At 34.6% G+C, this 23474-nt stretch overlaps 1 protein-coding gene across 1 annotated transcript; it reads left to right on the top strand.

Annotated features, from left to right (window-relative positions):
- The first annotated feature begins 2027 nt into the window (after positions 1–2027).
- LOC129003892 (transcription factor 21-like) lies at positions 2028–21518 on the top strand. The gene is made up of 3 exons (XM_054432229.1): positions 2028–2112; positions 7888–8189; positions 20371–21518. Exons 2-3 carry the CDS (start codon positions 7890–7892, stop codon positions 20533–20535), a joined length of 465 nt encoding a protein of 154 aa, XP_054288204.1. The 5' UTR covers positions 2028–2112; positions 7888–7889; the 3' UTR covers positions 20536–21518.
- The last annotated feature ends 1956 nt before the right edge of the window (positions 21519–23474 follow it).

Consider the following 23474-nt stretch of genomic DNA (forward strand, 5'->3'; position numbering starts at 1 on the left):
ATTCATCGAACTGTACAGAAGTTTTCCTTATTTATGGAGGGTTAGGAAGGAGTAAGGAACATAGTGATAAGAAAAAGACTTGGATACTTTTGAAAAATAAAAAGCAGTAGATTCGAACGTGAACAGAGAAACTATTATGTTTGGATTTTTAGTAACCAACGTCTTGACCATAGTGAGCGCCGTCGTCGCTCAGACTTGCTTTCTTGTGGCTGCAGAAATCGACCACAGTAACACATCTTCCATGATATTACATGCACATACACTGAAAGTTATCACAAAACTATACTAAAAGTTGGTGCTGAAACCTGAACCGAGTGGACGCATTTCTTTTTACCTTCTCAGGTAAAACGTAAGCGAGATCCTTGCGTGTAGACCCCCCTTTGGTGCCCCTAAGGAAATCTGTCTGTGGAGCAGATCCCTAACGAAATTCGTTAATACGAATACTTTTTGGTAAATCTACACACTCTAAGCTTCATTTTGATGTGTCATATGCATTTATATTTATTTTGTAAAAGGCCTTAAACGATGTCCACAAATATGACTGTAACACGTTAATAACTTAATAGAAGATATTATTTAATAAATGTGATACAATATTAAATGTTAACTAACCAACAGTGAAATAAGTTAAATAACCCGAAAGATATTAGTCTTTAGATTATTACCATCACCATTGACTATCCATCACGTTTTAGTATTTAAAAAATAAAAGCGGCAAAGGCAACGCATTTAAACAAACTACACAACACTGGAAGTTAGATTAATGATCGCCAAATAAATTGTTATAAAACTAAAAAAAAGAGTAACAACCTATAACCAATGCAAATAAAAAGTAAAATAATACCAAAAACTACATTGACAATAAATTGTGTTTGGTATATGGTAATAACGATTACTAAACAGAAAATTCAGCGGAAATTATTTCACCAAAAACAAAAACACTTCCCTGCTAAATAATGTGTCTACAACATCGAATAGTAACATTATAGATATGACTTCTTAAACACGGAGGAATTCCTTTATTTATTTAATGAAACAACAAAGAATGCACATTTATCTGAGTGTTTCAAATATTGTAAAGAATCTAAAACATTGTTTAACCTCTTCCACAATTCAAACTCCTAAATTTGAAAATTGAATTTGAATAGGTCGAAAAAACTGGGCAAATATGAGAAAGGAATCTTTATAAAAAATGTTTGAACAAAAAAAACATTTTGAAAATATTGCAGTGCTGCGAGGAATGAAGTCCGTTTTGGTTTTTTTTACGTCCGTTATGTCAATGTATAAATTTTTATACTTTTGCTCCTTTTATAGTCACTTTGTTTACTTATATTTCGAGAAAGTAGTTTTATTGCCACACAGCTGATTAAGACAATTAAAATTGAAAATCAAATAGTAAAATTAGTAAATTAGTAAAACTTTCATAGAGAGTGATGGGTGGATAACCGTTTAACCATTTCTCACTATAGATAAAAAGAACACGGCGAAGCACGGTTAGCATTCTTAATTCACTGAAACTAATTTTTTTTTGGTCCTTCGAACCGGATAGGTTTCAATAACTTTTTCAATAAGTTCAATAAGTTTTGCATAGACAGTGATGGGCGAATAACCGTTTTAACCATTTTTCACTGTAGATAAGAAAAACATGGCGAAGCACGGTTGTAATTTTTTTAATCCACCAAAACCAAATATTTTTGGTCCTTCGAACCGGATAGGTTTCAATAACATATATTGTCCAATTTGGTTGCAAATGACGTCTTAAAATCAAGATTTCCCTTTGAATTTTCCGAATCCATTGCTTTCTAGTAACACGAGTTGCCACGGAGGGCTTGTATTTCCATCCCACTCGAAATAAGTGAGACATGTTTATGCACGGATATAGTTTGTGTATTTTGGCCGTCCAATCGTTTTGAGGCCCCGCCTTTTTCTTCCACCCCCACTTAACACCTCATTTCTCTTCACCCCCGCCCCCGCCCACCCCTTGCTAATCACCCTGTCCGACCATAATCTGACTTCTAATCTGTCAGAGTTAATCTGTGGGTTAGGCTGCATTTTTGTGCATTTTTGTGTTCGCATATGAGTGGTCTGGAGTTTTGACAATTAAATTCAACGGTAAGTAAACACTCATTTTTGTTATTTTATTTTATATTTGAATATACAGCTGATTTATTTATATGCAATTTGCTCAGTTATGATGAGCATGGATCGTGAGTGAAAATATTTAAAGATTCTACTAGGCCTAATTTAGCTTACTTTTAGAAATAAATTTTATAAATTCTTTAATTGGTGAAGAAATGAATGCTAACTAAAACAAATAATAAAAATTTACCTTGTGAAGTTCTTCTAGTAAAAATGTATGTTCGTGTCCACATGTTAGGGTTTACTTTGAAATTATTCCTCAAAATTATGGCCACAAATATTATAAATGTCAAAAGATTTAAGAACGGATAAACGGATTTTAAAAGTTATTTCGTATACAACTGGCATTATCTCATATTAGTAGTGTGGGCAAGGAATCTATTTTTCCGCTATAGTTATTTGTGCAACTAGTGAGAAAAGTGAGCAATTGACTCACTCGAGAGAAATCCTTACTCACGAGCCGTAGGCGAGTGAGGAATGGTTTCTCGAGTGAGGCAATTGTACTTTGAACTCGAGTTGCACATTATACTTTTCCTACAGTTACCATAAAACAAATAAATTTGTGAAGAAACATAACCTATTTTTACACAGAAGTGAACTTTTCATATAACATTTAATGTGAAGTGACAAATACAACAGTACAACAGCTGACCAGCTGATTTACAGCCAGTGCTGCCAACGTATTTCGCGCGCATACGACGTTGCCTGCATGTTACGCGCTCACTATTTCTTGCCTTCACGTTGCAAATCTGGAGTGAGACAAAGTAATTAGAGTGAGACAATGTTAACATTGTCTCACTGATGAGCGAATTGGCCACTTTGCTTTCTCAAATCAGTGAGAGAACATGTACATTGTTAGGTAACTGTAGGAAAATGTATTTGTGTCAATATATTGAAAGTAAAAAGTTGTTTAACTTCGTTCAGTTCACGCTTTTGCTAACTATTCACTGACAACAGAAATATTTAGTTCTAATAATACATAATTTAGTAGACAATAATAAATCTATAAAGAAAAAGCTTGCAAGGACATAGATTGGCTGTACGTAATTTTTAAGACAATTAAAACTAAGATTTGGAATACTGGCTTTTTAAGTTACCTAACCAAAAAAGGTATTTATCAAGAAGGAAAAATCGAGGTACAAAATAAAAATACCAACATCTTATAAACACTTTAGATGTACCTGGTGTCTCCCATTTTAATTTTTAAGGTATAATTATTAGTAGTAGTAGTAATTACTAGACCAAAATACAAACTAAAATATCGTATTAAAATTCCAAAACTCAAAAGTAACCCGTACAGTGGCGATTTTTAACAAAAATTAATTAGCTATTAGACAATGGCTTATTTTTTTAAATTAACATTTTGTATATAGATTATTAGCGCAAAGACCTGTTGTAAGAAATCTATTATTATAGTTAAATGTTTTGTTTCAAAACGGTTAAAAAAATTTCAAATGTAAATACAGTAACATAAAAACTGCATAGAGAAACAACAATGTTGTATCGATAATTTATTTAGAAGATTTTATACAATTATAGATACAATATAGATTTTACCTACGACCGTTTTTTAAAGTAGCCATTTCAGTCCAGTTCTTAGAATTGAAAAGTTTCACTTTACAGCTGTTTACTTTCATATCCGCATAGTTTCATTTCATATCCGCATAGTTTTCTCATATCCACACAGGTAACGGACCAATGAGGTTCAAGTATTGAGAGAAAATAATTAAAATTGTAATGCTTCGAACGTCAACTAATCAGCTGATCAGCTGATCAGTTGACCAATTTAATTGTTGATCCGACTTGTTCATGTTGATACTCGCGTATTCTTAATTAAGTTGTTGGAAGTCCAAAAATAAATGAAATATTTGCCGAATTGTACCTGATACAGTATTATTTATGGTAAGAATGCTGCTAGCAATGTAATATTTAACGAAGTTTAACAAACACGTAATTACAGGAAATCAGCTGATTATACAACAAGTCGTCGCATCACTTTCAGTGGCAATGACAATACACGAAAACATAACCTCTCTAAAAAGTTATCATTAGTAGTCCAGTAAATAGAGGTATGTTAACTTACAAACGGTCCGGTAAGTCTAAATTTTTTATATGTTGTCTAGGATGGTAAGTAAGTGTTTAAAATGAAAAATGCACAATTCTCCACCCTCCGCGCCCGCCGCCATATTGAAAAATCGATAAAATCTGTACTTTCTAGACATTTTTGCCTATATCTCCGTTTTGGTGCGTTTTAGCGAAATATATGTAATGTAAATGTTATAGACAATTAAATTTCCTATAATATAAGTATAACAATTTGGTTCTAAGACTTATGGTTACGAAAATATTTAAATTTTTATACAATAAAACATCAATTTTTTTGTTATTTTGACAAATCTCTATTAGTCCAAGCAAGCTAAAAAAAACTGACACAGGGAACGTTAAAAAAAATTGCAAGAAAACGTTTTATGGTTTTATTTTGTAGTGTTGGGTCTGCAGAGTGACATACTAAAAGTCAAGCAAAAAATCGGTCCACAGAAAACCCCCTAAAATCACGATAAAAAATGGCGGCTTTTCTCAACATTGGACAAATTTGAAAAAAAATATACCACTTGCATGTTTTATTCAAAATTTTGTGAGATATTGACTTGGTACGACCACCGAAGTTTATTGGGTGGTTAGTACTTTATTTACATGGGGAACTCATTTTTGGCCGCCATCTTGGATCCACCATATTGGATATAAATAAAGAAAATTGAATGCAATGATGACGTTGTGACACATCATTATAAACCAGATTTTCACGCTGATTTCAATGCCGAAATCCGTTTTTAAATATCTGTTTACGTTTTGAAGATATAATCAAACGAAAACTCTCCCCCATACATTTTTATGGAAGTTTCGTACTTGGAATGTTTTTAAATGCAATTTCGGTTATATCTCCAGTTCTTATCAACTCTTGCAGTTCAGTCTAGCCTTTAAATATTCCGTGATGTAAGCGCTTTCACCTATTAATCATTGGAATCGAACGAGTTAGCGAAGAGCTACAATCCCCAAAACAATAACAAAGATTTAAAAAAAGTTACATTTCATATTGTTTTAGGTTTGTAGCTCGTTGCTAACTCGTTCGATTTGAACGATTAATAGGCAAAATGAAAGCGCTTCTGTTCAGTCTAGCCTTTAAATATTCTGTGATGTAAGCGCTTTCATTTGACCTATTAATCGTTCAAATCGAACGAGTTAGCAACGAGCTACAAACCTAAAACAATATGAAATGTAACTTTTTTTTAAATCTTTGTTATTGTTTTGGGGATTGTAGCTCTTCGCTAACTCGTTCGATTCCAATGATTAATAGGCGAAAGCGCTTACATCACAGAATATTTAAAGACTAGACTGAACTGCAAGAGTTGATAAGAACTGGAGATATAACAAAAATGGTATTTAAAAACATTCCAAGTACGAAACGTCCATAAGAAATGTATGGGGGAGAGTTTTCGTTTGATTATATCTTCAAAACGTAAACAGATATTTAAATACGGATTTCGGCATTGAAATCAGGGTGAAAATCTGGTTTATAATGATGTGTCACAACGTCATCATTGCATTCAATTTTCTTTATTTATATCCAATATGGTGGATCCAAGATGGCGGCCAAAAATGAGTTCCCCATGTAAATAAAGTACTAACCACCAAATAAACTTCGGTGGTCGTACCAAGTCAATATCTCACAAAATTTTGAATAAAATATGAAGTGGTATATTTTTCTCAACATATAGGATACGCGTCCGGTAACCGGACGTGAATAAGGCGTACGGCAATGACGTCATGGGGTTGCGGGAGCCTGGAACGCCTATACTACAACAATACCATGACCAGCCATCGGTGGTCGTGGTGCAGTGGATAAGGTGCTCGGCTGATATGCAAGAGGTCCAGGGTTCGAGTCCCATTGGTGACTTTAACCTTTTGTCGAAGATTTTGCATTGAATACCATTTCTTCTTAACTGTACATCTTTTATTAGAATTTTTGGCATTTATAATTTTTTTTTTTAGAGAAAGAATTTAACCTTAATTCGATTTTTTCATTATCAGCAAGTTTGGTTGGTTAGGTTAGGTTATGACAGTAATTGCCGGACGTCTAATCCACGTCTGGTTACCGGACGTGTATCCTCTGCCTTTTTTCAAATTTGTCTAATGTTGAGAAAAGCCGCCATTTTTTATCGTGATTTTAGGAGGTTTTCTGTAGACCGATTTTTGGCAACTTTTAGTATGTCACTCTGCAGACCCATCACTACAAAATAAAATCATAAAACGTTTTCTTGCAATTTTTTAACGTTCCCTGTGTGAGTTTTTTTGGTTTGCTTGGACTAATAGAGATTTGTGAAAATAACCAAAAAAATTGACGTTTTATTGTACAAAAATTTAAATATTTTCGTAACCATAAGTCTTAGAACCAAATTGTTATACTTATATTATAGGAAATTTAATTGTCTACAACATTTATATTACATATTTTTCGCTAAAACGCACCAAAACGAAGATATAGGCGAAGATCTCTAGATAGTACAGAATTTTTTTGATTTTTCAATATGGCGGCGGGCGCGGAGGGGGTAGAATTGTGCATTTTGCGGTTTTAACACCTACTTACCATCCTAGACAACATATAAAAAATTTAGACTTACCGGACCGTTTGTAAGTAAACCCCCCTATTTTTGTCTCTATTTACTGGACTATAGTGATTGTTAGTAATTAAATCCAGATTGATAGTAATTAAAAAACGGTCGTAGGTAAAGTAGTGTACGCAACTCGCGTTAATAGTCTTTACGACACTCGTAGAAGTTTTTAAGGCACTCGCCAAGGCTCGTGCCTTAAATTTTCTACTCGTGTCGTAAAGACTCACTTAACGCAATCGTTGCGTAAACTACTATTATACAATTCTAACAATATTAAGAAATTTGGTTTTTAAATAAGGGAGAAATAATTATTTCAGATAGTGTTTACAACAATATTTGAGCTTATTGGATAGCCAACAATTAAAACAGCTGATTGTTTTAGCTAACAAGGTTTAATGTTACCTGACGTAAGCAAAATCAATGTAAATAATGTTAACAATGGATTTTAAAAGTTATTTCGTATATAAAAAAGGGTGATATGATATGGTAGTTATGGGATATGAGACACCGTTAAACTCTTAAAGCTAAAGGTGTTTTAACTTGAAAGAACAGAATGTAAATTGCCCTTGTGTAATATCCGTGTTGTATTTTAAAATTTAATATTTTCAACCATTTAATTCAAATCGAATCAACGTTTTAAAAAGGCTTATAGAAATTGATGTTGAACATGTTACAGTTTCGAGCCTTATTAGCTTTATATGATGATTAGCATATATACACAGGGTGGTGCAAAAAAAGGAAACCCAAAAAATTATTAATAGTTTACTAAAACAAATCTTGCAATTACTTAACTAAACAAAAACACGTGTCATTCTTTGTTAGCAACAACATATTCCATTCGGTCCATGATCTTGCTGGCCATCTCAGAGCACTGCTGGGCGGACATTTCTCTGAACATAGCTCTTAGCGTTTGGGTTTCCTTTTTTTGCACCACCCTAAGTAGGCCTACTAAAGTTTCAATTTGATTTTTTACCAACAAAATCGGATATATTTAAATTCATACTCTACTGCAATTTTTCGACTAAATCGAAACTGGAAAAACTATTCATCTATAAGTCAATACTATGACCTCCACCAGGGATGCCTCGGCGGCGGCCTCGGCGCCTCTCCCTCAGCGAGGACGAGTGTGACGACGACGACGGCAGAGAGCGGCCTCAGCAGCGGAACGCCGCCAACGCCCGGGAGAGAGCGCGCATGAGAGTGCTGAGCAGAGCCTTCTGTCGGCTGAAGACCACACTGCCCTGGGTGCCTCCGGACACCAAGCTGAGCAAACTGGACACCCTGAGGCTGGCCACCTCCTACATCGCGCACCTCCGAGCCGTCCTGTGCCTGGAGGACGAGGATGACGAGGTCAAGAACACTGTACATCCACTCAACCTGGTGAGTATCAAGTGTTTCGATTTTTAGCTTCCATGGTTGTATATTTGTGGTCTTCGGGTGAAGGTGAAGACATAGTCAAAATTGGCGAAAGTATATATTCCAAAGTTTCAGTTTTGATCTATGGTGTCATCATCAGGGTGACTTGATTTCAGCCCAGATATCACTTTTGCTGCGTCAGGGCAGGGCTAGAGATATTCACATATCTAGTATATGTATATCTCTAGCCCTGGCGTCAGGGCCTAAATTCATGCCATTATGAATAATTGGTTAATAAATTGTCATACACGGTCGAATCCCATAGGCCTACAAATTTTCAACCGTCACATTACAGAAAAAATATACAGAACTACATAGAAGTAATACGATTCCGAAATACGAAAATAGTTTTCTGAGTGCGAAAATAATGCCAACCAAGCAAAGTAGCATAATATCGTTACAATATGAAATATGTTTTACGCTCAAGGCGTCAATGAAAACTTTAAAACATAATGTATGATCTCTGCATACAAAATACATGCAGTATTCACTCGAGGTGTAATTCAATTTCACTATATCTCATATTGAAATTTAAAAATATACATTTACAGGCTAATCTATATATATATGAAAATCCAATGTATGTTTGTATGTATGTATGTTTGTCCTTTATGGACTCCGAAACCACTCGACAGAATGTAATAAAACCTTCAGGCGTTATTAAGCATTTCAAGGATGGTTATTAGGATGGTTATTTCAAGGATGGTTTGTGTGAAGTTTGGTGCAGATCCGTCAAAAGGGCTCCGCCCCAGTGGCTCTGGAGTTTCCCATGTTAACCTTATGAGTACTCACATTTAAATGGAATAATAGAATCTTAACAGCTGGTTCAACTAAACAATATGATTCTGTGATGTTCAATATTATTAAAAAGTTAATAGGTTTACCAACAGGGTGCAGCACCTTTTTTAATTTATGACAACAGCTAATTTGCAACCAAAAGGTGAGTGAGCGTAGCGAACGAACTTCAACCTGGAGGCGAGTTAGCGTAGTGAACGAGCTAACTTGAAGGCAAGTGAGCGCAGCGAACGAGCTCCAACGTAAAGGTGAGTGAGCGTAGCGAACGAACTTCAACCATGACGTGATTGAGCCATGCGAACGCGCTTATCTTGAAAATGAACGAGCATTTGACATAAAACCACAATAGGACAGGACTGTCGGGCCAGCTAGTAAAATATAAAAATGAATACAGTAATGAATACGTTAGACGCCCACCTTCAACTGAGACCTATTAATTACAAGTTTTGCCTAATTATAGTGAGAAATTCTTAAAACACCTTTTAAGCAGTGCGGTAGCGGCTCGCCACATACAGAAAACGAGTTAAAATTCTCCGTAACCAGCCAGTACTAGATTGTGTATAAAACCCTAGGGTTAAATATTTTAAGGTGAAAATTAATTTTGATTAGAGTGAGATGATCTACTTAGTTTTGTTTCAAAGACGAACTTTTCTTTATCCAAGACTATTTATACCTTTTTTTAGCCAACGATAAAGGACTGCTGGGTTCAGATTCCAAACTATCAAGCTAGATTTTTCTCAAGATCATACTTTTCTGACATTATATGTCAAACTCATTCTTCAGCCATTCCTCCTACAGTAATGTTCCCACCTCAATGTTAGGAGTTGTCTAACCAGTATTTGTTTAGGTTTGCGCGGCCGGATCCGACACCCACAGTGTGAAGACTCATTTGGGGATGTTCTCATGTTTTTGCGCCAGGGTGGTTTTTGTTACTCTCGGGTCTATTTGACCTTTGTAGCACGTGTAAGCGCTATTAAATCTATTATTGGCGTATTTGTCACGGGTTTTTAATTTTTGTTATTTATTAGGGGGCTTAGGGGGTTTAGTTTTGGTGAGTTATTGAAACCTCTAACCAAATATTGGGATATAGTGAAAATCGTTAACCTAAGTTATAAGACCTTTTCCATTGTACCACTGGTTTTTCTGGATGTAATTTCATATCTACAAATATTGTTTGGGTTAGAACCGAGGCACAAATTAAAAATTTAAAGGTCAATTAGTCATTGTGTATGCAGTGTATAAAATGTACACGTAGTAGTATCTTAGTCACAAGACAGCAACGTACTTTTGTACTTTGTAAACTGAAAATGAACGCCAAAACAGGGTTAGTATCTCAAGTCTAACATAAAGAATGATCTAATCAAGATTTCCGTCAATAATTAACCCACCATAACGAAATAAAAAATCTTTTTAGCCCGCTATAAATTCCTTCCACAAGACAATAAGAACAATCAAAAGGTCACCGGTTCGATCCTGAAAAAAGTGTGCATCTTTTTGATGGTTCGTTACTGGACCCAGCTGTCCTGATCTTTGGGTTTTCAAAAAAAATTGTCCTGACTAATGAAACAGATGGTCTTCAGCTCCACTTATGGAGATCACACTTCATTCTGCACTCATCTTTCACTAATATTTAGGTTTAATACGCACATGTGGCGTTCCCATCTCAAATGAATTTGAATATTTACAAAGAGAGCGACTATTTTTGGATGAACTGAATATAAATACCAATGTAGGGTTGTATAACTTAAATAATTATCCGATCAATATCCGTCAAGATTTTAACGACCGTGACGGTAAAAATAAAATTCTTTTCAACCCACGATAAAATTCCTCTCCGACGACACAATACATGAAAGCCTGATATCATCCACCTGGTACAGCCGGCACGGCGCCAGCGATGTAAACAAATAACAAGTAAACTATCCAAGATGGCGGCGCTCTTAACTCTAAACCGCGCCAAACGTGAGCAGCTGGTTTTATTTTACAAACGTCTCTAAGTACTCGGAATCCGAAGCTTCAAGGGTGTCAGATACAAACAAAATGATGTAAACAAGACCCAGTTTATAGTTTGGAGGGTTACAGTGATTTATGTTGTAAGATTTGTGGGAGTGAACTCTTTTGGTCTTTAATTTCTCACAGTATGGTTGGCATATTTTTTTCTATCTGTTAAAGAGTTCGTATGTCAGAAAAAGTTCGTTTATGTCCCACCTCCACATCCTAGGACGCTAGGTTCTAGCCCAGAACCGTTTTACTAATTACTTCAGGTTAGTCCTAACGTGGCATTATCACATGGATAAAATCTGTTGGCAATTGGCGGGATTTCAACCCAGGACCTCGGGCTACGATGCCCCGCACTCTACCACTAAATCAGCTCGCTCCCAAAAATAGTAGGAACTAATTTCAAAAGATATTAAGGTGTAGCTAGGTCGGGGCGCCCGTATTGCGCCAGAGGGTCCAGGTAGCAGGCCCGCACTGCACCAGCACTTCCACCCAAAATCAGACCTGTACTGTGCCAGAGCGGCCTTTTCTTTGTAATAATAGTTCTGAGAGAAACTGTCCTATTAATGAGTCTGAGAGTTCATTCAGTGTTATATAAACACTCTGTGACTTATCCTACTAATATTATATAACCAACTAAACTATTATATATCCTAATATATCTATAAGTATAAAAGAGGATGTTTGTATATATATTTGTTTGTTTGTTTGGCAGTGATAAACTCAGACACCGCTGAACCGATTGCCACGAAACTTTGGTACATACTTGTAGAATGTCATGGAATAGGTTTATACCCATGTTAACCTTATGAGAAATGGAATTAATGAATCTTAACAGCTGTTTCAATTAAACAAGTTGGTTCTGTTCTATGATGTTCAATAGCATTAAAGTTACAAGGATTACCAACAGGGTGCAGCACTATTATATCTTTTACATTTATGACAACAGCTAATTTGCAACCAAAAGGTGAGTGAGCGTAGCGAACGAGCTCCAACCTAAAGGGGAGTGAGCGTAGCGAACGAACTTCAACCAGGGGCCCATTTCATAATAAAGTACAAACTAATGTTATTAGTAAATCAGCTGATCGCCCAATGCAAATCTAATGGAAATTACAAGTTACAAGTTGCAACTTGTAAATTGTAGTTTAAATGGGCCCCAGGACGTGATTGAGCCATGCGAACGAGATAATCTTGAAAATTAAGAAGTTAAACGGGGCAAAGCCCGCGGGATTATAAATAGTCTAAGGCAAGACAACGTATGCCGGGTTCAGCTAGTTATATATATATATATACAGGGTGAGTTTTAATTGTCCCCCCCCCAACTTTTTTCTACATTTTTTCAAATATCAATCCCAGACCACTTCCAAACATTGTTGGGTAGTAAGTACTTCATTTTGACAAGGTGGTCATTTCCGGTCGCCATCTTGGATCCGCCATATTGGATGTAACATTTTTTTTTCAAATGTAAAGGTGGGGTTGTGACCCATTATTTCGAACTACATTTTTACCCTGATTACAATGCCGCAAACCTTTTTTAAAAATCTTGATTCATTCTAAAGTTACAAGGGCTTTTTAAAACTTTATTTTTAGCCCATTTTAACATTGTGTATTTACAAACTAAGACCATAATCCCAAAATAGTGCTAGATAATGATAAGTATACACTACTAGTAATTGTCCACCTATTTTCACTTGGTTATGACTGATGTATTTTTTTCGGCCGCCATCTTGGATCCGCCATTTTGAAATGTGATAAATTATTTTAAATATGAATGGGGTGTTGTGACCCATCATTTCGAACTACTTTTTTAAGCTGAACTTAATTCCATAATCCGTTTTTCATTTTCATTTTTTGATTTTGAAATATTGACATTTTTAACAAAAAAATTTCAATATTTCAAAATCAAAAAATGAAAATGAAAAACGGATTATGGAATTAAGTTCAGCTTAAAAAAGTAGTTCGAAATGATGGGTCACAACACCCCATTCATATTTAAAATAATTTATCACATTTCAAAATGGCGGATCCAAGATGGCGGCCGAAAAAAATACATCAGTCATAACCAAGTGAAAATAGGTGGACAATTACTGGTAGTGTATACTTATCATTATCTAGCACTATTTTGGGATAATGGTCTTAGTTTGTAAATGCACAATGTTAAAATGGGCTAAAAATAAAGTTTTAAAAAGCCATCGTAACTTTAGAATGAATCAAGATTTTTAAAAAAGGTTTGCGGCATTGTAATCAGGGTAAAAATGTAGTTCGAAATAATGGGTCACAACCCCACCTTTACATTTGAAAAAAAAATTTTGCATCCAATATGGCGGATCCAAGATGGCGGCCGGAAATGACCACCTTGTCAAAATGAAGTACTTACTACCCAACAATGTTTGGAAGTGGTCTGGGATTGATATTTGAAAAAATGTAGAAAAAAGTTGGGGGGGGGGGACAATTAAAACTCACCCTGTATATATATATATATAAAACAAAGTCGTTTTAGTTCAACAGTTTGTGACTCGAGACAGGCTGGGTCGATTTTAATGATTTCTGATTTGTTGGATTCGAGCTTGATTTTTCAGAGCTAGATAAGAAATTCTAGGTTTGGGATTTGAGATTTGTTAACACATTAATTTAGTTTCCTCAATGCTGTTAGGCAACTTAGATTTCTTTTGAAACCCGAAAAGTTCCACCTATTAATTTATGCTAGGCCATGATGGTCGTCTCTCTATTACATAGCAAAATCTCATTGGTTATTGGAAGGATTTGAACCTGGGACCTTGCGGACTAAAGCCCCACGCTTTGCCACCATATCATCCCTCACCTAAAGATATTCAGAGCGAATTAAACAAATCAGTAGGGAAATAATTTTTTCCGTTAATTCCGCGACATATCTAAGCGTTTAAACTCTTCAATAAATAGCTTAATTTTATCCAGCTTTTTGGTCTGATGGATCAGATTTTACGAAAATTTACTAGCAACTGGCCTAATACTCAACTAGTCTTACTCAACTTCAAAATTTAAAAAAATGGTAAAATTTGACTAATGCCACAACAAACCTTAAGAGGATTTAAACCGCTTTCCCTTCTACGCATTCTTTTAATTTAAAAAATGCCACTGGCGTAAACCAGACACAATTGACCGAAAGTCTACTTATAATAATTACATGAGTAAATTACATGTTAAATGCAGGCAAGATAGGAGAACCCTCATATATACTCCGTAGACTCTTGAGCACTAGGTCCTCACCAGTAAAGAATATTTTACTTTTTCTATATTTGTTCACAAATGTGCAGTAATAATGGTACCGCGTATGTGTGTGTATGTTTTGCCTCTCAATTTATTCCAAATTCACCTCCTTATTTCACCATCTATTTACATAAAATAGGCTTAAACGTCGTGACGACAATGTCTTTAGTTTTAAACACATCTTCTGATTAAATCAAGAAGATGTTGTAATACACTTATTGTATTACAAAATAATAAATGGAAATACGTACGTTGCTGGTTTTCAATTGTCAATTAGAAAACAAATGTGAAGTTTTCATTGGAATAATTACTTTTAATTTACCGAAACGAATACAACATATTCATAAAGCACAGTACAAATTATTGTCTCTTGAGTTTTCTATACTATGGTGATGACATTTACAAGAAGATATAGTTCCAACATGTTTTCCTGAATTGGCTAGGTTAAAAAGTACTGTAGTTAAAAATTGCACAAATCAAATTATGGACAGCACTCTCAGGCTGATATTAGTTGTATTAGTTGTCGATTTGATTCAATTTATTTTGATAATGCGAACTTTATTCCAAGAGTATGCTATTTGTTTTGTGCTCGACTAAAACAATACCTCGATACTATATTGAAACGCATATATTTCATTTTTCGAATACAAATTAAGGTTCAACTTGAATTTTTCATAAGGTTCTAGGATTTTCAAAGCTCTTGAAAGAAGCTTTCTCTAGACGCTATACACACCATGCATAGTTTGGCAAACCTCTCATTTCATTCCCAACAATCCGTTGTATGTAGGCTACACTGTACAGGCCCAATTGTCGACCCACCTAGCGACTGTGATGGCTCAAGAAATCTTTCTTCTCTGGTTCATTTAGGGGTTTCCGTTGAAATTGAGGATCATTCAATGGAACTGCAATGTTTGATTACACGGTAAGAAGTTAGCAGTACCCAAGTAGCTATCTACTGTTTATTCTTCTAAATTATCATGGTTTTCACTGGGGACACACTTTATGTAGGATAATATAATTTCAATGCTACTGCGCTTTGAAATATTAAGAATTAAACTGATATGGATTTACAGAACCTGTCAGTAGTTCTAATTGTAAATTTGTGATTGTTTGCCTGTTCTGTTTGTTCATGAAATGCCAATCGTACCACCACTATTAAACATTTTGTTGCATTTGTCGTGTTAAATATTTGTTGTAAAGTTTAAATTAACCATAGAAAAGCAACTCAAGTGTTATTTACATGCTTACTGGAAGGCGTTTGAAAATAGCATTATTAAAATACGAAACACAATTGTTACAATTTTAACTGCTGAAATGCAGGTCTAATGTAAACTAAATATAAATGCTACAAATATATAAAACATCAAGACTATTATGGCATAGTCCAATGGTCTATTGGCTGTGATAACATTCAACATTGCATTTTTAGGCTACGAATGAATGGTTATGGAAGGAGGTAAAATGTGACTTTTGAAAGTTGTGTGAATGTTAATTCATTTAACACAATAATTATATCAGTATTATCTGTAATAAAATTGAGGATTGAAGTTAATGTAACTCACCTAAGGTTCAGTTCAGAAATGTGTTGCTCTCAAATTTACATCATTAGTCAAGTTTTCAACACTTCCATCGATGCTGCAGATTTTGGTGTGAATATTCTTAGCAACTCTCAACATACGTACACAAACATGAAATAATAAAAGTGTATTAGGGTTTACTCAAATTGAGAAAATGTTTCATTTCATATTTCTATAAATATATATATCTTCGTTTCTGTCAGTTTTAAGCTAATGCATATTAATTGTATCCTTATTGACCACATCTTCTTTAGATCTTTAGATGGTAATTTGTAAAGGTAGCTAATTCCTTAACTGGCCGCCAGAGATATACCACCCCAATGCCATCTGGTGGTAAACCCCTGAACTATTGCAGGCCCAATGTAAACAAAGCAATATTTTGCATTGCGAGGGTTCTGTTTTATACAGGTTATTCAATTTAATCAAACTTCTGCTATCGTTTATATAAATTTTAAAAGCTACTTAACTTTTTACTATTATATTTATTAATCTCATAGGAAGTTTTTTTTACTAAAATACATAAAATGTAAATAATTGCATTTGCCTCTCGCAGGGATGTAAGTGAATTAATACATCCATATGAGAGTAATTGTTTATGTTTTTTTGTCCTAGTCCATCTATTTGGTGTGTATCCCAATCTTTGCCAAGCTGTGACTCGACTCGCCCGGGTCGAGGAGCGGCTTAAAAATAATAATGAGAAAATAACATAATATACCGTACGTGTATACTGTCTCCTCCAGTCTCTAGTCCAATCCCACTCCTGCGTTAAATCTGAGACATATCATCTTTTATTTTAATTTCTGACGTTTATTTTTTAGCATTTAAATTTAAATTTAGCAATCTTTTTCAAAAATATTTCCTTTAGAAGTCACAGTTTACATTTATAAAGCATAATTTCCCCAACTCGTAACATATTACAACTGAAGGTAATATGAAAGATTCGGAAGTAAACATATCACACACATTAGTCGACCTCTTATGTCTCAATGAGATATCCTTTGACAATAACATGAACTACAACAATTATTTGTATAATGCAAACGTTTAACCGGAAATTTTCTCTCAATAAAACAAATAGATATTTAACATGAAATCTGATGACAATACGACGTGGTAAAGTAATCCAAATTTCAAAATCCAGAGAGATTTGAATTTACAAATTGGATAACAAAATATTTGATTTAATTTAATCAACATATTCATAATGGAGGGACTTAAGTATCCAATATCTAGGAATAACTCATCGTCTAATATATCTATCCTTGTTTTGTTTTCTTGATACTGTAGATGTTTGGATCTAGTGTAGGATGATGCCCAACACATATACGACCTTATTGATATTACTAATCAAATAGATTACGTTATTATTACGCATCAAATTTACCAAATTTATTTCTTTGTCGTCCAACTTCAAAGTCTCAAAGTATTGCTTCCTAACGTTTTACTTCCTTCTGTAAATTGTTGTGTGCTAAGTTTGTATTGAAAACTACAAAACTGAATACATTTCGAGCGATTTGTATTGCTTTAGATTTAGTCCTAATAACACTAATTGAACAATTACATTCTATTTATATGTAGGCTATTGCTCTTATATTAACACACCATAGACGTGTACTTACTGAACCAAATAGTACAACGTAGCCGTTTATATCCACACATTTGACGTGACGTGACAATCTCTTACTCTTGAACATTGCTAGGTCACAACTCATGTCTTCCGGGTTGAACAATCTTCTTAGGAGATGACAGATCCACATGTTTATACAAAGAAGTTACTTATATAGGTATATTTTTATTAAACTATGTTTCCTTGAAATTACTGCGTGCATTGATTGAATTCATATAAATGCAGTTTTCAATATCCATGGTAACGAAAATAAATCGGTTGTATGAAAAACTATGGCAAAAGCGATAAACAAAGATACAACAATGATTCGAGGACACATTTAAGTTGATGAGTTAGTAATTCAGTATTTTTTGCAACCGTATTAAGAGAAAGCCTGTCAAAATTTCAATTGTGATATAATGACACGTTTTCCATGGTAAAATAATTAATTTAGCGTTCAACTAAAGCAAATTAGTTAAGTAAACATTCTGTGCACCATCCCACTAGCTATAGTGATGTCATGTCATATTTAAATACAAACTAGTTTTGTTTCCATTATGGTAGTGTTTTATCCACGGTGGATTTAATGAATAATGATATTTCAACTGCGTCCTAGTCGCGTTTAGAAGCACTGGTGAATATCGAACAGGCATTAATTGCGCCAACTACTCCAGGGAGCCACCCGATACTTTATTAACTGCTCTAAGTGGCAGCTCTCATAGACTGTATAATTATAAGTAGGTTCGGTTTGGTTAGGTTGGATTAGGATAGGTTACGTTAGGTTAGTTTAGGTTAGGATAGGATAAGATATGTTAGGATGAGTTTTGTTTTCTTGGCGTAACTCATTAAAAAGTTAATTGGTGATGTCCATACTTTTGCCCAGCCCTGTATATGTGAATAAACATAAATATACAGGGTGTTGAAAATGTCTGGAACCAACATTATATCTGGTGAGTGGTTAAAGAAAAACAACTGATATTTTGTGTACGGATATACTATGGTTTTACCTATCTTTTGGTGCCTTATGACATTTTTTACCACTTATAGGGAACGTCCTGTGGAGGATGCAGTAAAAAGTTTTAATGGAAGCCTATGGTAAATTATACATCATTTTAAAGGCCATTTATTTCTGAGTAAGGAGCCGCAAGTTTCATCTCAAAAGGACCACCCTAGCGAAAATGGCGACTGTTTGAAATTTAAAAAACCCACTTATAGGGAACGTCCTGTGGAGGATGCGGTAAAAGGTTTTAATGGAAGCCTATGGTAAATGATACATCATTTTAAAGGCCATTTTGTTCTGAGTAAGGAGCCACAAGTTTCATCTCAAAAGGTCCACCCCAGCGAAAATGGCGACTGTTTAAAATTTAAAAACATTGCTATTTAAATGGTCCGTATTTGTTTCCTTTAAATGCTATTACAAGCCAGTTACGAAGTACAGTAGTTTATCACGTGGTAAACTGAAAAATGACTGAAAAAAAACATTTAACTAAATTGTTTGTGTTGTTTTACTAAACTTATTTTTAACAGAAATATCAATTAAGCTTTCAATTATTTTCAAAAACTTCAAACAGTCACCATTTTCGCTAGGGAGGACCTTTTGAGATGAAACTTGCGGCTCCTTACTCAGAAAAAAATGGCCTTTAAAATGATGTATCATTTACCATAGGCTTTCATTAAAACTTTTTACTGCATCCTCCACAGGACGTTCCCTATAAGTGGGTTTTTAAATTTCAAACAGTCGCCATTTTTGCTAGGGTGGTCCTTTTGAGATGAAACTTGCGGCTCCTTACTCAGAAAAAAATAGCCTTTAAAATGATGTATCATTTACCATAGGCTTCCATTAAAAATTTTTACTGCATCCTCCACAGGACTTTCCCTATAAGTGGTAAAAAATTTCATAAGGCACCAAAAGATAGGTAAAACCATAGTATATCCGTACACAAAATATCAGTTGTTTTTCTTTAACCACTCACCATATATAATGTTGGTTCCAGACATTTTCAACACCCTGTATAATTGAGGTATATTACTAAATAAATATTCAAAAACATACAACGGGTCTCATTTCATTCTGATTAAACATGATAAAATGGGAAGCACATGCGTGCGTAACATCCGTGACAATTTTCTGTGATCACAGAAACGACCGAGATTACTTGCTATCACGGAAACGCCTAAAAATGGAGAATAGTCGTAAGAAAAGTACTGATGGGAAAGTACTTGCTTCTATGTAGTATGGTGTAAAAGCCATTTCACAGTAGTGTAGCAAAAAAGTAATGTTTTTGTTTAGGCCTAAATGGGTGCAAAATTGATAGCAACACACTTCAAGAAACAAAGTAGGTCCAAGGTACCGTCTCTTAATTGATTATTTTTTGTTTCTACAAACTGTTGTCGAAGAAGCGTGGCTTTCTTTCTTGTACTTTTTTTCATTTTCCAAAGCACCGTTGATTGCTAATCATGTGTCTAATTGTGATTCCTCAATGGCACTGAGAAACGCAAAAATATTCGGATAAGGTAAAGAGCAAGATTTGTTAAATTAGCGACAAGGGGTGTTGAACTAGGTCAAATAACGAAAGCTGTGATGATTGTTTACATTCGCAATACCAATGATGCGTTAAGGGTGTGTGGTTTGTTTACATTCCAAATTCCAATGGGTAGGTTCACCAGAAGGCGCCCCCTCGCCTACCTGGACTAGTGCTGGCGCAGTAAGGGCGTTTGCTAAAGAGGGATTATTTAGACCTGGCGCAGTACTGGTCTAGGTATATTCCTAATCTATGATGTCAAGATATCGAAAGGTGGTCGGGTTTGGTGGGCCTACGTCAACATCCTTGCAATAGCTCATCTTCAAAATCAACTCTACAATAATTGTAGTATTGCAGACATCAATCACTTATGTCTAATATCCTGAATAATTGTTTTCCAGACTTGGCCGTTCAGTTTTCAGCAGCCTGGAACTCCAAGTAATCCTCCCCTTCGGCCACCCTGGGAGCTGTCGCCTCCGCCCTCACGGCCCAGAGGGGAGGAGCCCCTGGACTACCCCGTCACATACCCTCAAGGATATTCCGACCCTCTTGCGCAGATGGGGTAGACATGTTGTTTGTGTATATACGGAAAGTGCAATACTTAGTTTCATTGTTACCGGTACTGTGTAGCGTAAAAGAAGCTAATTAGAATTATTTTTTCCTACAGTTACCTAACAATGTACATGTTCTCTCACTGATTTGAGAAAGCAAAGTGGCCAATTCGCTCATCAGTGAGACAATGTAACATTGTCTCACTCTAATTACTTTGTCTCACTCCAGATTTGCAACGTGAAGGCACGAAATAGTGAGCGCGTAATATGCAGGCATCGTCGTATGCGCGCGAAATACGTTGGCAGCACTGGCTGTAAATCAGCTGGTCAGCTGTTGTACTGTTGTATTTGTCACTTCACATTAAATGTTATATAACAAGTTCACTTCTGTGTAAAAATAGGTTATGTTTCTTCACCAATTTATTTGTTTTATGGTAACTGTAGGAAAAGTATAATGTGCAACTCGAGTTCAAAGTACAATTGCCTCACTCGAGAAACCATTCCTCACTCGCCTACGGCTCGTGAGTAAGGATATCTCTCGAGTGAGTCAATTGCTCACTTTTCTCACTAGTTGCACAAATAACTATTCTTTCAGTTAATTTGATTTAAATTGTGTACCTATATAAGACAAAACCCGGTAATTTTCATTTTAATTCCTGAACCGGCTAAACATACACCCTACAACTTAATCGTAGGAATGGGATGTATAATAGTCTACCAATTTAAAGGTTTCATTGGTAACAGTGTTCAATGCGTAGAAAACGTGAACAATGTAAATTAAAATACAGTGTTTTTTAACAACCTCTAAATAGTTTCCGATGGAAACTTTTTTAACGACAAAAAATGTTCATATGGTATAATTGTTTTCTTTACTTCATTGCCTATCAGCTGAAATGCATCGTTAAAGTTATCTGTAAGTTTGGTGTTATTGATCATTCATCATGTAAATAAGTGATAATAATGTTGTTTCACATGCTCATACAGACTCCCAATAACACTAAAACCCATGGATAACAATGCAACAATGCATATCAGCTGATTGGCAATGACATCAAGACAGTGATACCAAAATGTGAGCATGTTTTGTCGTTACAAGCTCACATTTTGGTATCACTGTCTTTATGTCATTGCCAATCAGCTGATATGTATTGTTGCATTGTTCAAGTATCGTATGGTATTTGTAATTTGGGTTGTGTTAAAAACACTCTGTAGTAAATGTATTAGAAACGCCGATGCTGTAAATAATTTCGTTCAATTGTAAATCTTTTGGGTGCTTCCGGTTTTAAAAACTAAGGCCTGATTTAATGAGTGCTTCATGACTGGCTACGTTTAAGTAAGTCGGTGTTGCCTAAATTCATTTAGTTTAATTTTAGGGTCAATTTGACCATGTCCTTTCTTTCTATTTGTAATATCAGAGGACAAACAGTTAATTTTACTTTTTCAATAGTCTCAATATTTGTCAAATACGAAATTAATGGTACAAATCATCACAAACTTAATGTATACCGAACGAAACCCACAGCTTTAAATTGTCATTAGCTAATCCACAATGTTAATAAACCTACAAGGAAGTATTTGTAATCTGTGGATGTGTTGAGGCTGCTCTTTATAGGCTGACGAATGAAGCTAGCATTTCAAGATTATTTGATTAGTAATGTCTCACACGTTCCTTGATCAATCTTTGTTATTATAACCATCAATGGGACAATTGAGTCGTATGAAAAATGAGTTAAAGACTGCCTTTCGTATGTAGCCACTAACACTAACTTGTACAAATAATTTATATTTTATCCTAGTTGGATGAGGACTGTATTTATAATTATAACGGCAATTCTGTGAACGATATTAACAATGTAAAATAGTATAGGCTTATACCTACTGTATGTTGTTAATTTAGTTATGTTTACCTACGACAGTTTTTTTTTAAGTAACCGTTTCAGTTCAGTTCTTACAATTGAGAAGTATCTCATAACAACATTGTATACTTTCGTAACAGCATAGTTTTACTCATAACAACACGGGTAACGCAACAACGAGGTTCAAGGATTGAGAGAGAAGTATAATTGTAATGATTTGAACTTCAACTAATCAGCTGTTCAGGCAAATTTAATTGTTGAGAGGTGCAATTAGTGTTTGATACAATGTTTCGTTGGATCACTGTCAGTGGCAATGAGATGTTATAAAGGAAAACATAACCTCTCTTAAGAAGTTATGAGTAGTGATCTTTAGTAATTAAAAGACTGTCGTAGGTGATCGTGTACTAATTCCATACTAGTTTTCTGGTAAAATCTTGTTCAGCTTGTTATAGTCCATCACCAATTTTGTTGTACAGAAAGTATAAAAAGATGTACTTGATTTAATATATTTATCTATAAAATATTACCATACGTATCCTGAGATTTCTTTATTTTTCCCTTTGCTTTTAGATCTTAGTAACATTAATTTTTTTCAATGTTCTAAAATAATCGAAGAATGTGAAATTTTAAAGACACGTTATAATTAAATGAGTTAGCATATTTTTGATCATTTAAGGTGTCTTTAGGAACTTAAACATATGGCCGCCATTTTAAATTTGATATTAAATTGATATTAAATTTGATATTCAACTTGCAAAAACTATAGTCCATTGGTTGATCAATATAAAATCAAAATCCCAATGTATTTGGATTTAAAATTTCTTTAAATTTGATACGGTGTATAATAAGTTTTATTTATTTTATTTTGTGTTTTTTTACACCGTTGTCATTTTTGATGGGAAATGTTGTTTGAGATACTCGTTTTATGGAATTTGACTTTGCAAGTTTGCAAATGTCGCCATTTTGTAGTTTATATTGGACAATGTTGATTTGTTTAAAAGATAGAACTTCTATACATACAGAGTTTCACGAAGATCTGTAAAAAAATTTAATTAGGTACACAAATATTTATCAAAAATATATATTAGATAAGTATAT

The sequence above is a fragment of the Macrosteles quadrilineatus genome, unplaced genomic scaffold (assembly GCF_028750875.1).
Source record: "Macrosteles quadrilineatus isolate MER2022 unplaced genomic scaffold, UCM_ALF_1.0 Scaffold_9__3_contigs__length_116548681, whole genome shotgun sequence".
Lineage (NCBI taxonomy): Eukaryota > Metazoa > Arthropoda > Insecta > Hemiptera > Cicadellidae > Macrosteles > Macrosteles quadrilineatus.